This window comes from Physeter macrocephalus, chromosome 14, assembly GCF_002837175.3.
Source record: "Physeter macrocephalus isolate SW-GA chromosome 14, ASM283717v5, whole genome shotgun sequence".
NCBI classification, from domain to species: domain Eukaryota; kingdom Metazoa; phylum Chordata; class Mammalia; order Artiodactyla; family Physeteridae; genus Physeter; species Physeter macrocephalus.
In genome coordinates, this window is record NC_041227.1 from 26,049,778 (window position 1) to 26,068,336 (window position 18,559).

Consider the following 18,559-nt stretch of genomic DNA (forward strand, 5'->3'; position numbering starts at 1 on the left):
GCAGGCTCAGCGGCCATGGCTCACGGGCCCAGCCACTCCGTGGCATGTGGGATCTTCCTGGACCGGGGCACGAACCTGTGTCCCCTGCATCGGCAGGCGGACTCTCAACCACTGCGCCACCAGGGAAGCCCTAGTTTTATGTTTTACATTTAAGTCTGTGGTCTATTTTAAAGTAATTTTTGTATAAGTTGTGTGGTTTAGGGAGAGGTTCATTTTCTTGCCTATGCATGTCCAGTTGCTCCAGCACCATTTGTCATTGAATTGCTTTTGCAACTGTGTCAAAAATCAGTTGTCTGTACTTGTGTTGGTTTATTTCTGGGTTCTCTTTTTTTTTCCATTGATCTTTGTGTCTGTTCTTCTGCCAGTGTCACACAGGATCTATTATTGTAACTATTTATCAGTAGTACACCTGAATATTGAGTAGAGCGATTCAAGATCACCCAATTCTTCTTTGTCAAGATAGTTTTCACTATTCTTGAGTCTCTGCCTTTCTGTATAAACTTGAGTAAACTTCTCTTTGTCCATAAAAAACCTTGCTGGGATTTTGATAGGATTTGCATTAAACTTACAGATCATTAAACCTAAAATGGGAAAAATTGACATTTTTACTATGAATGTGGTATGTCTCTCCATTTATTTAGGTCTTGCTCTATTTCTTTCATCATCATTTTATAATTTTCAGCATATAGGTCCTGGACAAATTTTTTGTTCATTTGGGGTGTGAGAGGTGATTATAAATGGTGTTCCATTCTTGGTTTTGATTTTCAAATGTCCATTGTTAGTGTATAGAAATGCAGTTTATTTTTGTGTGTTGATCTTATATCCTGTCACCTTGCTGAATTCATAGTGTTCTTGGAGGGGTTTTTTTGGTAAATTCCTTGGGAATTTCAAGGTAGACTGGCATGTTATCTGCAAATAGGAGCAGTTTCATTCCTTGTTTTCTAATCTGTGTGCATTTTCTTTTTCTTGCCTTACTGAAGTGGCTGGAACTTCCAGTATTATGTTAAATAAGAGTGGTTAGAGAGAACATCCTTACCTTGTTCCCAGTCTTAAAGACAAAGTACTCAGTCTTTCATTACTAAGTATATTGTTAGCTGTAGTTTTTTTGTAGATGCTCTGTATCGTGTTGAGGAAGTTCTCTTCTATTCCTGGTTTGTTGAGAGTTTTTATCATGAATGGATTTATTGTGTTGGATTTTGTCAAAAACCTTTTCTGTATCAATTGATACAACCATATCATTTTTCTTAGCTTATTGATATGGTAGGGATTTGTAACTATTGAACCAGCCTTGCATACATACAATAAATCCTATGGTATGTAATTCTTTTATATATATATATATTTGTGTGTGTGTGTGCGCGTGGTACGCGGGTCTCTCACTGTTGTGGCCTCTCCCGTTTCGGAGCACAGGCTCCGGACGCACAGGCTCAGTGGCCATGGCTCACGGGCCCAGCCGCTCCGCAGCATGTGGGATCTTCCCGGACCGGGGCATGAACCCGTGTCCCCTGCATCGGCAGGCGGATTCTCAACCACTGCGCCACCAGGGAAGCCCTCTTTTATATATTTTTGAATTTAATTTGTTAATATTTTGTTGAGCATTTTTGCATCCAAGTTCATGGGAAGTAGTGGTCTGTAGTTTTTTCTTGTACTGTCTTTGTCTGGATTTGATATCAGCATAATACTGGCCTTATAAAAATGAATTGGGAAATGTTCCCTTTTCTTGTATTTTCTGGAAGTGACTGTAAATTGGTGTTAATTCTTTAAATGTTTGATAGCCTTCTCCACTGAAATCATCTGAACCTGGATATTTCTTTTGGGGGGTGCTTAAGTATGGATTGTGTTACTTTAATAGAACTATTCAGATTATCTATTTTATTTTGTCTAAGTTGTTACAGTTCGTGGTTTTTGAAGAATTAGTCTATTCTAAGTTGTTCAATTATGTTATTAGTATTCTCTTATCCTATCAATGGCAACAAATTTGTTATAATATCCCATTGCATTCTTGATATTTGTGATTTGTGTCTTCTCTCTTTTTATGTTTGGTGCTCTTGCTGGAAGTTTATCAATTTTGTTCATTTTTTGGAAGAACCAGCTTTTTGTTTTTTTAATTTTCTCTTGTTTTTCTGTTTTCTCACTTATTTATTTTTATTTATTATTTCCTTATTTCTGCTTGCTTTTGGTTTAATTTGCTCTTCTTTTTCTAGGTTCTTGAGGTTAGAATTTAAATTGTTGATTTCTTTCCTCTTTTCCAATGTAAACATTTAGTGCTATAAAGTTTCCTCTCAACACTGTTTAGCTATAATCTCACATAATTTAATATGTTGTACTTTTATTATTATTCAGTACTTTGTATTTTTTTTCAAGACTTCCTCTGATCCATGGATTATCTAGAATTGTATTGCTTAACGCCATGTATTTAGAGACTTCCTTCCGGTTTTGATGCTTAGTATGATTCAATATGGTCAAAGAATATACTCTGTATGATTTCAGTTTTTTTTTACATTTATGAGGTTTGCTTTTTTTTTAACTTATTTTTTATTGAAATATAGTTGAATTACAATGTTGTGTTAATTACTGCTGTACAGTAAAGTGATTCAGTTATACATGTACATACATTCTTTGTCATATTCTTTTCCATTATGGTTTATCACAGGATATTGAATGTAGTTCCCTGTGCTATACAGTAGGACCTTGTTTATTCGTTTTATATATATTAGTTTGCATCTGTTAATCCAAACTCCCAATCCAACTCTTTCCCACCCCCCTCCCCCTTGGCAACCACCAGTCTACTCTCTATGTCCCTGATTTATAAGGTTTGCTTTTTGACCCCGGATATGGCTCATTTTAAAACACCAGATTTTTAGGAACTCTGTGGAGTCCTGCCCACTCCCTGTTACCTCAGTCTGCCTCAACACTTCAGCTATAGCTCACATTGCTTGTCTCTCACCAGCAGAGAAAAGAGGCCTAGAGCAGCCTTCCAAGGGCCCCTGAGTTAGTGACAGAATTGGACATTAAGCCCTGAGAGCCCTGCCTACTTGGACTATGAACCTGGTTCATCCTCCCCATGGAGGCTTTGCCTTCCATGACCCTTCCCATGACATGTGATGAACACACAATGAGGCTGAGGGTGGGGTGGGGTGAGGTGGGCAGGGCACAGAGGAGTAGCCAGTCTAGGCCCTGTGACCCTACACCCTCACCGCTTTCTAATGGGGTGGTAAACGAGGAGGGGCAATTCAGATGCCTAAGAAGCTTAGGCCCAAATCTCGGAGACAACGCCAGGCTGTTACCGCCCCCCTCACCCAGGTCCGCCGGGCGGCCCGTTCACACCCTTGCAAACAGTCCAAGCGTGACGCCAAGAGCTATCAGGGTCACCGCCGCCATTGCCGCTGCCGCCGCCGCCAAAATACTGTACACAGGGTTGCCAACCAGCTGCAAGCAGTTGATACCTCGTCTCCTTCCTGCAGGGTCTACAAGAAGAGTGAGGAACTTCGGTCTCGTCTTGTGTCTGGGATCATCACACCTATCCATGAGCATTGCGTCAAGGCTAGTGTGAGTCCCCACCAGGAGTTTCCCCCTGCCACTGCCAGAGAGGTGGACCCACTCCGGATTCACCCACACCACCCACATACCAGCCGGCAGCCTCCCTGGTGAGTACAGAGCCCACAGTGGCAGCCCATGCCTCTGCAGAAGGATTCCAACCGTGACCATCTTGCCACTTGACTCCCCTCTGGGCCCCGTGTGTCTTCAACAGAATTGTCAGTCTTGGTATATGGAGATAGAAAGTGGAGATGTAAGTGGAGCAGTGAGTTCTTGTGCTGCTACTAGTCACCCCAACAACCCAGCATCCTAAGGCTGCCTGCCTCCTTTCTAGAGGCCACACATAGCCTCTGAGTCTGCCCAAGGGTCAGTGCCTCTGAGGAGTGTGTGCAGTCCTCCAGAGTTGCTACCAGGTAGTTCAGTTTTTTATTCCAGAGCTCTTTGTCTGTGCAGGACCCTGGACCAGGCTTTTGGGGAAAATGTAGAAATACTGGAAGTTCCTGGAGGGAATATGTTCCCAATGTTCCCTTTCTTTGCCTTTCACTTCATTGTAGTCCCTTGATCTCTTTTACAAGTTGAAAACTTTGCCAAAACAGCATGAGGTATGAGCAGGTCACATACAAGGTCTTTGCAGATTAGGATGGCAGCGCTTAGGACTGGAGACTTCTGCTCTGAGGGAGAAGACAAGGACCAGGGACACCTTATTCTCTAGTTGAGATGGCACGTCCCAGTTTGGAGTCCACAGTGTGGTAGTAACGGTGGGGTTGGTGGGGTTGTGGGGGAGGGCTCACTGTGCGGCCATAATAAGCACTCAATAAGTGTTAGCTGCCGTTGTTAAAAATAACTCTGTTTTGCAATTATATACCTTTGGTTAATTAAATAGGACATTTGTTTAATTACTATAATAAGTAATAATTGGCAAGTCTGGCAATCTTTGGAAATACTGGGTTCTGTGAGGAGAGTGGAGGATAATAAAAAGTGGTTGAAAGGTTGGGAACAGCTTGTGTGATCTAACCTCTTTATTTAAGATGACCTGCCTAAGGTCACCAGCCATTAATAAAGAGACAGAGCCAGGGCTGGCGGTCCAGGTGTCCTCACTCCAGCACAGTGATCTGTTGTGATGCAACCAGAATATGGTGGGAAGATTTAAGGATAAGCCCTGGACAGCAATCAAATTGGGGGAGACTTTTAGACCTTAAGTAGATAGTAATTCTCAGGTCTCTCAGATTCACTTCCTATTTCAAAACAAATATTCTCTGAAGTCTCCTTCACTGTCTCAAAATGGAATTCATAGATGATCTAACTTACCAAATGGACAGTTTCAAAAAGGATCAGTATAAAGTCCTGACTATAATATAAATGAGAAATAAAAAGTGAGTAATTAATAAGATAATGTGTATTTCATTGTGTAGATGCCTGAGCATGATTACACTGGAAAAGATAGGCATTTGCACTTGTATATGGAATTATTTTGAATTCGACAGTAACAAAAGCAGGCATGTGCTATGTTATAGTTACATTTCTGGAAAAATTTTTATTGAAACAGTATAAAAATACTTTGTGTTCACATATAAAATGGCCTTAGACTAACTTATGGTAGGTAATTTTATGTAGGCTTTACATCTCTATGAATGTGTAACAAGACTTTGGCAAGTTGTGTAGGATGTAGATTATTCATTATGTGGAGCTCTACTGTGGATTATAGAGCAGGAAGCATCTCTGGTCTTTGCCTATAAACGCTATAAGCATTCTCCAATCACTGTGACAAACAAAAACACCTCCAGGGCAGACTCTGCCATCCTAATTGGGAATCATAGACCTGAATCTGGAGTTATGAAGGTAAGAAATCCTAGCCTTGGAAGAACAGAAAGAATGAGAAAATCACCATATTGCAGCTTCTACTGAAGTAATGTAGTGACTAGGCACAAATTGTCAATGGTTGCTAAAACCATTAGGTAAAAGGTTGATGGGCAACTTTATAATGGATGAGTCAGACTGATAGCACCTGAACCCATAGGTCAATCTTAACACTAAAAGTGGGACAGCCAGACTTTGTGTATTCTAATATAATGCAATAGTAGGTTCACAACAACATGAATCTAGATTGAACTCCCAGTTTAAAAGAAGCATGAGAGGTAGAAGAATGAGTTAAAGATGTCTGGAACATGAAAAATTTTTACAGGATTAATTGATCTTGTTTTTTTTCCATCAAATAATGGCATGGGGAGAAAAGGGAGAGGGGGCTTGTTAATTAGAGTCTTATCAACTAAATCCAGTGTTGGACTTTGTTTTGATCTTGATTCAAATAAACTAATTCTAAAATTATTTTTGAGATATTTGGGGAAATTTGAACAGGGACCAGGTATTTGATAATGTTACTGCTTATTTTCTTAGGTGAAATAATTAAATTCTGGTTATGTTAAAAAAAAAAGAAGGCTTTGTCTATTGTATAATATAATTTTATTAACTGAAGTATTTAAGGGTGAAATGATATGTCTGGGATTTGCTTTAAAAAAATTTCACCCCCTAAAAGAGTGAGACATTGGGAAATGAGTGTAGGTGAAATAAGAATGGTAGAATATTTTGTTTTTTAATTAATTTATTTAATTTATTTATTTTTGGCTGCTTTGGTTCATCTTTGCTTTGCGCAGCTTTCTCTAATTGCAGCGAGCGGGGGCTACTCTTCAGTGCAGTGTGTGGGCTTCTCATCATGGTGGCTTCTATTGTTGCAGAGCACAGTCTCTAGGCACATGGGCTTCAGTAGTTGTGGCACATGGGCTCAGTAATTGTGGCTTGTGGGCTCAGTAGTTGTGGCTCGCGGGCTCTGGAGCACAGGCTCAGTAGTTGTGGCGCATGGGCTTAGTTGCTCCGCAGCGTGTGGGATCTTCCCAGACCAGGGCTCGAACCTTTGTCCCCTGCATTGGCAGGTGGATTCTTAACCACTGTGCCACTAGGGAAGCCCAGAATGGTAGAATATTGATAATTATTGAAACTGAATGGAAAGGTACATGGGTGTTCATAAATTAGACTTTGTACTATTTTTTGGTCCCTTTGAAAATTTCCTTAATAATTAGTTTTTTATTGATACCAATCCTTCAGAAATTCTTCCAAAAAATAGAAGAGGGAGGAACACTTCCCAACTCATTCTGTGAGGCCAGTATTACCCTGATACCAAAACCAAAGACATCACAAGAAAAGTACAAACCAGTATCCCTTATGAATATAAATGTAAAAATCCTCAACAAAATACTAGCAAAAGAAACCCAGCAACATATAAAAAGGGTTATACACCATGACCAAATGAAATTTATTCCAGGAATGTTTGGTTTAACATCTTAAATCAGTATAATATACCATATTAATAGAACAATGGACAAAAAACACATGTTCATCTCAATAGAGAGAAAGCATTTGACAAAATCCAACACCCTTTCATAATAAAAGCATTCAACAATAGAAGGAGACTTTCTCAACTTCCAAAGCACACAGCTAACATCCTACTTAATGGAGAAAGATGGAATGCTTTCCCCGTAAGGTCAGGAACAAGACAAGGATATCTGCTATTGCTACTTTTCTACAACACGGTACTTGAAATTCTAGCCAGTGTAATCACTCAAGAAAAAGAAATAAAAGGTATCCTGATTAGAAAGTTAGAAGGAAAGCAGTCTTTATTTGCCAGTGACATGGGATACTGTATGTAGAAAATCCTAAGGAATCCTTTTTAAAAATCTTCTAGAGCTAATGAATGAGTTCAGCAGTGTGACATGATATAAGATCAGTAAACAAAAATCAACTGCATTTTCTATACACCAGTAGTGAACAATCTGAAAATGAAATTAAGGAAATAATCTCATTTGTAATAACCCCCAAAGGTATAAAATACTTAAGAATAAACTTAACAAAAGAAGTACAAGACTTGTATACTGAAAACTACAAAATGTTGCCGAAAGAAGTAGGAAGATTTAAACAAAAAGATATCCAGTGTGTTTCATACATAGGGAGACAGTATTTGGCAATACTCCCCAAACTGATCTGCATACTCAGTGCAATCCCAATCAAAATCCCAGTGTTTTTTTGTTTGGTATGGGGTAGGGGGGTTGGGGGAGTCTTGTGTGTGGGGGTTTTTTGTGGGGTTTTCTGGTAGAAATTGGCAGGCTGATCCTAAAATTCATATGGAAATGCAAGGGAACCAGAATAACTAAAACAATCTTAAAAAAACAAAGTTGGAGGACTCACAGTTCCCAACTTCAAAACTTATTACAGAGCTACAGTAATTAAGACAGTGTGCTACTGGCATAAGGATAGATATGTAAAGCAAGGGAGTAGAATTGAGAGTCCAGAAATAACCCATACATTCATGGGCAATTGATTTCAACAAGGGTGCCAAGACAGTTCATTGGGGAAACAGTCTTTTCAAATGGTGCTGGGTCACTGGATATCCACATGAAAAAGAATGAAGTTGGACCCATTCTTCAAATATTCTATAGAATATAGAATATTCTATACACAAAAATTGACTCAAAATGGATCATAGACCTAAGTGTAAGAGCTAGATAGAACTATAAAACTCCTAGAAGAAAACTTAAGAATAAATCTTCATGACCTTGTATTAGAGGTGGTTTCTTAGATACAACACCAAAAGCACAAGCTACAAAAGAAAACATAGATGAATTAGACTTCGTCAAGAATAAAACCTTTTGTTGCATCAAAGAACAGTATCAAGAAAGTGAAAAGATGGCCCACCAAATAGGAGAAAGCATTTACAAATCATATATCTGACAAGAGACTTGTATCCAGAATACATAGAGAACTCCTGCATCTCAGTAATGAAAAGACAACCCAATTTTAAAAAGGTTAAAGGATTTGAATAGACATTTCTCCGAGTAATATGTACAGGTGGCCCATAACATGTGAAAAGATGTTCATCATTAATCATTAAGGAAGTGGAAATCCAAACTACAATGATATACTACTTGTTTGTGCGCATATTCATGTACAACTTTTGTACATGAATATTCATAGCAGCATTATGCATAATAGCCAAAAAGTGGAAACAACCTAAATGTCCATCAACTGATGAATGGATAAAGAAATGTGATATATGCATATGATGGAATATCTCAGCAATAAAAAAGGGATGAAGTACTGATACTGATACACGTCACAATGCGTGTGAACCTTGAAAACATTATGCTAAGTGAAAAAAGCCATTTATGTGAAATGTCCAGAATAGGCAGATCCATAGAAACAGAAAGTAGATTAGTGGTTGCCAGGAGCTGAGGTGGAAGGATTAGAGAGCATGAATGGGGAATGACTAATGGGTACAAGGTGTCCTTTTAGGGTGCAGAAAATGTTCTAAAGTTAGAATACTTGCATACTGTGAACATCTAAAAACCATTGTTAAGTGACTGAATTTTATGATACATGAAATATCCCAATAAAGATGTAAAAAAAAAATTAAAAGGTCCTAACCTTGGCTTAATTGGAAATGTGAATATATAACAATAGAAATGAGGCTTCCAGGATCAAACTATATAAGAGAACTGATAATAATCGCCCATGATTGAGACTTTTGTATTTTTCCTTCAACTAGAGAGTGGTTTGGTCATACCTAAACAATATTTTATGGGACCAACATTATACTAGCAAAAGGATTCTTTCCCCCTAAGAAACAAGGCAAGGATATCCACTCTCACCAGTCTTATTCAGCATAGTGCTGAAAGTTTTGCGTTTGTCTTTGTCTTTCTTTTTTTCTTTTTTTTTTCGCAGGCTCAGCGGCCATGGCCCACGGGCCCAGCCGCTCCGCGGCATGTGGGATCTTCCCGGACCGGGGCACAAACCCGTGTCCCCTGCATCGGCAGGCGGACTCTCAACCACTGCGCCACCAGGGAAGCCCAATGTCTTTGTCTTTCTTAAGGCAAGAAAAAGAAAAGGCATATAGGTAAGAAAGGAAAAAATAAAAGTTTATATTCACAGATGACATAATGGTCTATATGGAAAATCTCAAGGAATCTACCCCCAAAAATAGTAGCAAGGTTGCAGGATGCCAGTTCAACATTCAGAAGTCAATTATATTTCACTATATTAGCAGTAAACATGTGGAAACAGACATTTAAGATACAATACCATTTACAATCACTGAAAAAATACTTAGGTATAAATCTAACAAAACATGTTTAAGACTTTTATGCTGAAAACTATAATCAAAGAAGATCTAAATAAATGGAGAGACATAACATGTTCAAGGATGGAAGACTCAACATAGTAAAGATGTCAGATATTCCACAAATTGACTTACTAGTTTAATTGAATTCCTATCAAAATCCCAACAAAAATTTCTGTAGATAGAGCAAGATTATTCCGAAGTTATCTGGAAAGGCAAAGGAATTTGGAGTAGCTAAAACAATTTTGAAAATGAATAAAGAGGGAGAAATCACTCTACCCAATGTTCAGGCTTATTATATAGCTACATTAGATGGATGGACTCATAGATCAATAGAACAGAATAGAGAACCCAGAAATAGGCCCACAGACGTATAGCCAGTTGACTTTTGACTAGGGTGCACAAGCAAATCAATGGAGCAATTGGATGGTCACAAGCAGAAATAAGAGCCTTGACCTAAACCTCACACCTTACATACAGTTTAACTCAAATTGGATCAGAGATTTAAATGTAAAACTTAATATTACAACACTTTTAGAAGAACTCAAAGGAGAAAATCTTAAGGATCCAAGGCTTGGTGAAGAGTTCTTAGATATGACTCTAAAAGCACAATCTATAACAGAAAAAAAAAAATCGATAAATTGGACTTCATCAAAATTAAAAACTTTTGTTCTGTGAAAGACCCTGTTAGGATAAAAACATAACCTACAGATTGGGAAAGAATGTTTGCAAACCACATATCTGGCAAAGGAATTGTATCTAGAAAGATAATCTTAAAACTCAACAGGTTAAAAAAATGAACAATCCAATTAGAAAATGAGCAAAGGATATGAAGAGATGTTACACTGAAAAGGATATACAGATGGCAAATAAGCACAGGAAAATGTATTCAGCATTACTGGCCATTGGGGAAATGCAAATTAAACCACAGTGAGATACTTCACACCTTTTAGAAAAGCTGAAATGAAAGTAATGATACCAAATGCTGGAGAGGGTGCAGAGAACTGGGATCTCTCTCTCATGCATTGCTGGTGGAACATAAAATGGTACAACTACTCTGGAAAATTGTTTGGCAGTTTTTTAAACTAAACATACACTTAATGGTAAGACCCAGGAATCACACTCCTGGGCATTTATCAGATATAAAAATTATGCCACACAAAAACCTATTCACAAATGTTCATAAGCAGCTTTATTTGTAATAGCCAAAAACTGAAAACAACCTGGATGTCCTTCCATTGGTGAATGATTAAACAAACATCCATTCCGTGGAATACTACTCAGCAATATAAAGGAATGAATTGTTGATACACACAACAGTTAGATGGATCTCAAGGTCATCAGGCTGAGTGAAAAAAGCCAATTCCAAAAGGTCACGTACTGTATGATTCCATTTATATAATATTTTTTGCAATAACAAAATTATAGAGGTACTAAACAGACTAGTGTTACCAGAGGTTATGGATGGGACAGGGCTGTGGGTGTGTTAATACAAGGGGATAGCATGAGGGAGATCTTTGTGGTGGTGTAACTATTGGGGAAAACTGGGTGAGGGTACACAGGATTTCTCTGTACTATTTTTCCAACTTCCTGTGAATCTTTAATTATTTCAAGGTGAAAAGTATTTTAAAGTTTAGATGCTGAGGAGTCACGTAGGTTCTTAAGTCCACCGTATTTACTGAGCTCACTATATGTGGGGCACTAGATCTCCCGCTGGGTGCTTCACAAAGGCCAGGGATGCCATTCATGCTCCTGCTCTTACCTCATCTCATGGGGGTGAACAGGCTACTTGGGAGCACGTAGGAAGAGGAACCTGAACCACGCTTGGTGTTCAGGGAAGGCTTCCCTAAGAAGGGACTCACCTCCAAGCAGGAGGAGATGTTAGCCAGGCAAAGAGTAGGGTAGAATGGGTGCTCCATCCTGAAAGCCTGTCCTGTGCAGAGCCCTGGAAGAACAGGTGGTGTGGTTAGAGCCGGGCAGGGGTACAGTGGTGGTGCTGAGTCAGTTGCTGAGCCCATGGCAGGCTTCCCCACTTAGTGGGGAAGGGAAGGGTACAGTACTTTCTACCCAGCGATGGTTTTGGGCCTTAGTTCAGGGAACCTTTACTGTGTCAAGGCTCTAAGTCTTTGGGTTGAGAAAGGCCTTGGGACATATGTGGGCATTGTTCTAGGCCTAGAAGATGGGAAAATAGAGTCTGGGAATAGTGCCAGCCAAACCCAGGCCTGCTGCAGGCACAGCCAGTCTTGCCCCCTCCTGCCCTTCGTGTTCCTTTGGTTGGCTAAAACTCCTGGCCCCCTCGCCCTGGCATTCACCCCATCTTTGACAATTCTACCACTCAGTTATTTTTTGTCTAATTGCAAGATGATAGGCTTTTTTCAAGTGCATATCCCCTTTGCTCTACTTTTTCACCTGTTTGTATCTCCATCACCCGGACCTATGCCTTGCACATTTTTGGTGAATTCTATGTTCAGCATCTGTTCCCCTCTGGGTTCAGCAATCCCTGGGCCTGGGCCCCTACTCTTGAGGCATGTGCTCTCCCTCTGATGTGGGAGACAGGTGAGTAAATAAGAGTGCCGTTGCAGAGGTTAGCACAGAGATCCTTCATAGGTAACCTAGGAAAGGCTTCTTGGGGGAGGTGCTGCCTGAGCTGTGTCTTCACGGGGAAGAGGAGAACTATTCCTTAAGCTCCTTTTCTTTTTTCCTTTTCATGTGTCTGAATTATTTCCTAAGGTTCCTTTCATGGGGAGGTTGTTCCAGGTTGTGAGACCAGCAGGCCAGAGGCATCAAGGTCTGAAAGCATGGGACTGTCCCTGAATTTTGTCTAGAGAAAGAATTCATGTCGGAATCCTAGGATATAACAGCTGTGAAGGAAAGGACCCTGATGCCAAGTACATGAATCTCCCCCATGGGCAGTTGGAAACCATTGAAGGATGCTGATGAGAGAGGGTGTTAGTGTCTTTGGCTCAGGATCCTGGTGGATTGGAGGGAGTGAGGCAGAGGGCCAAGCCTTATCACTCCTGTATACCACTCTTAGCAGATGGGACTTGTTTCCCCTCTTTCTGCTACCTCACCCACCTCCCATGTCAAGAAGAGAGTATTATATGGCAGTTAGCAGCACAGGCTTTGGAGGTTGATCAGCTGGGTTCAAACCCTGGCCTTGTAGCTTTGCCTGTCTCTCAGTGAGCACAGTTAGCCTTGTTTTTTTCATCTGCACCTTGGGAATTATTATACCTGTCTCAGGTTTCTTCGCATGGAATATGATGATGTCACATATTGAGCTCATTGCTCAAAATATAGTAGATGCTCAAGAAATACTCCATGGATCCTATTTGGGTAGCAAGCAGAGATGAGAATAAGACTGAAGGTATAATGACAAGAGGGTTCCCCAAAAGAGAGAACCTTCTTTTATTTTTTTAAAATACATAGTCTGTTCCTCCTAAAAAAGGATTTGATGCTGTGGAACCACTTAGGTGTGAGAGTATCGACCCAGAGGGTATGCTGGGCAACTACATTTAGGCCCAGGACCTTTATGGACATTGTTTCCTCTGTCATCACATTGGCCACCACTTATTGAAGATAGGAGAAACTGCCATTTCTTGGCTGTCCACCATGTGTTGACCACCATACCAAGTGTTTTCATTTATGGTTGCTCATCTTCCAGGCGGTCCTACTTGGAAATCAGCAGCATCCCAACTTTTACAGAGGGGTATACAGTGGATAAGGGAGGTAGCATAACTTCCCAGAATTATCTAACTGGGAGAGTGAAGACTGAGGTTTGCCCCTACATGGGACTCAGAAGCTTATGCTTTCCCCATTGCACCCTTCAGCGTTAGTTCATGTAATCAGTTTGTGTACAGGTTCAGTGTAGTGAGTGCACACTGATTATGGAGAAAAATCCATCCCCTAACCCTCCTCAGTTAGATCTTTCTCAGGCAAGCTTGTCTTCCAGGACTGGGACACTGAACTAGAAGAGGAGGCGGAATGTTTAGGAGGCTTTTTGTCAGCCACTAGCGAATTGACAGGTCTTGCCCCTGTAGTCCCCTTCACTCTCCACCCCCACCCATTGCCAGCCCCCTTCCTCTGTCAGCACAGATGCCTATAATGACGACTTCTTTGTGAGAGCCCTATCACTACCATGTTGCTGAGCAACCAGCCACTCACACTTTCACCTTTTTGTTTTTCCCACAAATGCCAGATTTAAGGGTGGGGCCTTAGGGCAGGAAAAAGGGAAAGGAGAGCAGAGGGCCCGTCTGGCTGCTGCAGGTTGTTAATTACCCTATCACTGAACAGCCTTGGCTTATATTCTGAGTAGGAAACAATAGCCTCTGCCCCTTCCCATAGGATACAGTTCTGTGTCTCACCCCTCACTTTCCACACCATATTGCCTATCCCACACCTGGAAACCTCCAGATGCTAACTGAAGTTGGGATGTCTTGCTTCACTAAGTGTGTGGTGATGTGTGTCCAGACCTTGTCAGAGGCTACTGGTGTGATGCTGGTATAAATGGAGAGGACATTCCATTGTGATAGAGAATTGAGAGTGAAAATTAGGTCTGTTCTACTCCTGAGATCTCTAGGGAAGAAATACTGAAAACAAGCCATCTCTAAGGGAAGTTTTATTCATCTAAGCCTAACTTTTTGTTGTTGTTGTCATTACAATTCTAACCCATTTCCCTTTGCTCCATCTGTCCTCAGTCAGGAGACTGTATGCCCCAAATCTTGTTCTTTGTTTTGAAAAATCAAATTTTCCTATGCTTAACCAGCTTTGCTAAAACGAATCCTTAGATATAAAGCTCTTATTTATGTCATTCAGAATTCATTTTTAATCCCATTCAGTCTATATCTTTACATATTTTCTAAATGTTCCCAATATTTGTGTTCCACATTTTCTTTTTAAAATTTTGTATTCTGTTTACTAAGGTGGTAAACATATATTTTTTAGTATCTGATATTTTATTCTACTAATATATGCTGTAGTTTGCCTAACCTCCACAGGGAATTTCAAGAATGTTCAGTTTTTCATTTTAAATAGTACACTGTGAACATCTGTATATAAATTTTTTCTTTTATTTCCTGGAGTTATATTTTCTGTGCTGGCAGATCTCAAGGTTTTTTGTCTCAGGAACTCTCTTGCATTCCCCCAAATTATTTAGGACCCCAAAAGAGCTCTTGTTTGTTTGAGTTGCATCTATCAATATATACCATATTATAAATTATAGCTGAAATTTTTAATTAATAAATTTAAATTTAAATATACATTTATTCATTCATTTAAAAATAATAATAAACCTGTTGTGTGTTAACCTAAATAACAAATTTTATGAAAATAACTATTTTCCAATTCAAAAACTTAATGAGAAGAGTGACATTGTTTTCATTGTTGCAAATCTCTTTAATACTGGCATATAAGACAGCTAGATTCTCATTTCTGCTTCTGCATTTAGCTTGTAGGTGATAATGTTTTTGTTTAAGCCTTAACATAGGTTGTTGGAAAAGAGAGTAGTAGTAATTGTGGATATTCTTTGCATTACACCAAAACTTGATAAGTGGTAGTTTCTTTAAGGTGTTAAGGTAAAACAATAAAATAGCCAGTTATTACCAACAAAACAGGTTTATCCAGGAGCAGCAAAGAATTGCAGTTCGGGACATGCAGCTGTGGTTCACCACATGCAAGTCTGGTAACGCAAAGGAGAAGTTCTTTTACAGAGAATAAGGGGAAGTTGGGAGGGACTGTTATAAACCTGAAGTCCATTGGAGAAAACTGAGAGTTTGCAGTATAATGGCTTTTCATTGGCTGAGTTGTGAGATTCTTTCATTGGCTGAGCTGTTGCCAGGCAAGGAGAAAATCAATCTCTCTCTTCCTGGCAGTAGTAAAGTAGTATTACTTCCTGCGGGAGATGTAAGGTACTCTCTTCCTGCTGGGGTCTGTGTTGATGTAAAGTGATTCGTGCATGAAGGCTCTGCTCTCCCTTCTGGCTTCTTGATTCCATTTTAGTTAGTTTCCCTTTATTAATTTTCACAAAGGGTTAGTTGCTATGTAGAATCTGAATCTATATCAGTGAACTTTTTGTACATTATTACATTAAAATCCACTGCTCTATCATGCCCTTTTAATGGATCTTATACCAGTGCATGCTATTGGGAGATCATGAATTGGTTATTCGGAAACTGTTGGTCCACTGAGATGTGCAGATTCACTAAACGTTGACACATTTTAGTACACAATATTTAAAAAATCACTTTCATCAATATTACCAATCTCATCAGCATCAGTATGGGAGAGCCGTCAAGCTAGTGGTGAATACAAATTTCCAAATTGCTAATTTTCACTTGAAAGCTTGAATTTTATCATTGGCAACATATACTGTCAGTTATTTTCCTTGAAGTAACAGGTTCACGTGGTTTTCAAGAAAGTATCAACTGTGTGTAGCCCAGTCTGAATAACCATGGTTTGTCAGTCATTGTTTTGTATAAAAATGGTTTTCCATGAAAAAAACGGCTACTTCAGCTAGCGACTTAAACAACTGCACGAGTACTTCTCTTTGAGACAACCGTTGTATTTCTACATGAAACAGAAGTACTTTGTGTATATTTCCCATTTCATCACACAGAATATTAAAAAGAGGTGTACTAAAGATCGAGAGTTTAGAACACTTGGGTAATTTTTAACGATTCTTTAAGGACATTCTGAAACAAAACTGGATTGGGGTGGGAGTGGTTGGAGTGGCTGGTGAGGGAGGTTACAGTGACTGCTAGTTGAATACTTCTGCTTTGATTCATGCTAAGGCATCAACTGTTTTACCCACCATTGCTTTTGCACCATCAGTGCAAATATCAACACGGTGAAAAAAGCAAATAGCTTCTAAGATGAAATAGTTTTGACCTCATGGACCCTCCCCTGAAATGAGAGTCTCAGGAACCCCCCAGGGGTCCATGGACCACATTTTGAATCTTTTTTTTTTTTTTTTTACGTTTACAGGCCCATTTGAATTTACTCTTTTGTGAAGAATCTATTCAAATCTCTTGCTTATTTTTCTGTTTGGGTTGTCTTGTCTATTTATGATTTGAGGCGTTGTTTATATAGTCTGTATTTAAGTCCTTTGTCAGATACATGTATTACAAATATCTTCCCTCTTGTAGTTTGTCTTTTCACTCTGTTAATGGTGTTTTTTTAATTAAAACATTCTTAATATTTTATGTAGTTTGGCTTATCAGTACTTTCCCTTTATATGTGATGCTTTTTTGATCTGTTTGAGAAATTTTTGCCCTACCCCAAGGTCATGTAGAATTTCTCATATTTTCTAGAAGCTTTGTTGTTTCACTTTTTTTTTTTTTTTTTATGTGGTACGTGGGCCTCTCACTGTTGTTGCCTCTCCCTTTGCGGAGCACAGGCTCCGGACGTGCAGGCTCAGCGGCCATGGCTCACGGGCCCAGCGGCTCCGTGGCATGTGGGATCCTCCCAGACCGGGGCACGAACCCGTGTCATCCGCATCGGCAGGCGGACTCTCAACCACTGCACCACCAGGGAAGCCCTGTTGTTTCACTTTTTATATTTAGATAATCCATTTGAAATTAATTTTTATGTGTGTTGTGAGATAGATTCATATTTTAGCTTTGATCTAGCACCATATTTTGAAAAGAATTATCCTCTACCTATGCCACCTTAATAATTTTCATTTTTCATTACTTGTGAAACAATAATAGTTGCCCTCATTCTTTTCCTTGGAATGGAAGAAATCTTTATCCCTTTGATCTTTTTCCCATGGATGGCAAAGCTAGTTCAGTAATATTTATATGGCTACTTTTTATTGAATGCCAATTACTGCAGACAACATACTAGTCATTTCATCCACATGCTTTTATTTAATCCTCTCAACCCCATGAGATCATTAAGGGCTATCCCCCTTTTACAGTTTACATGCAACTGAGGTTCATGGGTAAGTAACTTGACCACAACCATTAAGGAGCAGAAGTTGTGTTATAATAATAGAATATTGGGTACTACTTATTAAACTCTTTATTGTGTACCAGGTGCTAAGCTCTTGTAAACATTCTCATTTAATCCTTATAACAACCCTGAGAAATAGATACTATTGTCTGTATTTTACAGGGGAGAAAACTAAGGCTTAGAGATTTCATGATTTGCCCTAGGTCAGGCAGCTGTTAAATGGTGAAGTCAGAATTTGAACTTGGGTCTAACTCCGAAACCTTTGCTTTTATCCTCTACACAATTTCTTAGCCCCAAGTGGGTCTAAGTGTCAATTATGTGTCAGATACTGTGCGAGGCACTGGGAATACATGATGAGGTATGGACCTAACCTTCAAGGAGTTCACAGTCGATTAGGGCTGATTGCCCCTTTTATTCCAGACCGTAACTCTTTTTAAAATCGTGAAAGAAGTATGTCTGAGGTCTTCTGCTCAGAGAAGGTTGATTATTCTGAAGGACTGAGTTGAGATAGGATATAGAAGGAAGGGCTTCACTGATATAATGCATGATGAACTAAATTTTAAAGGACTAATAAAAAATCTGTAGTATTGGGAGTAATTGGCATTTGTAACCAAGGGAACAGTGGGTACAAATGGGGCTGTGAAATCATCTTATCGTGTGTGTGTGTGTGTGTGTGTGTGTGTGTGTGTATAGGCAGGGGAGGGATCGGGGGTTATATATTACTTGTGCTGGCATGTGAAGGGAGAATAGGTGAACGTGGGGGCCACATCACAAGGGGCCTTATGTGCTAAGGAGCTGGGTTTGATCCTGGGGTAATGGAAGCCATCAAAATGTTTTGGTTAGAAAGTGATCTATTTGGGACCCCTTTAACCATTGACCTTTTTTTTTTAAGGACTCCCACTTAGATTCTGG

General features: G+C 39.6%; 1 protein-coding gene across 1 annotated transcript in view; it reads left to right on the plus strand.

Moving 5' to 3' along the window:
* Positions 1–18,559, plus strand: part of PSMF1 (proteasome inhibitor subunit 1) — a 46,569-nt gene that overhangs the window by 16,713 nt on the left and 11,297 nt on the right. Inside the window, exon 4 of the mRNA XM_007118233.3 lies at positions 3,465–3,647. Coding sequence (XP_007118295.1) covers positions 3,465–3,647 — 183 coding nt within the window. The remainder of the gene's footprint in view (positions 1–3,464; positions 3,648–18,559) is intronic.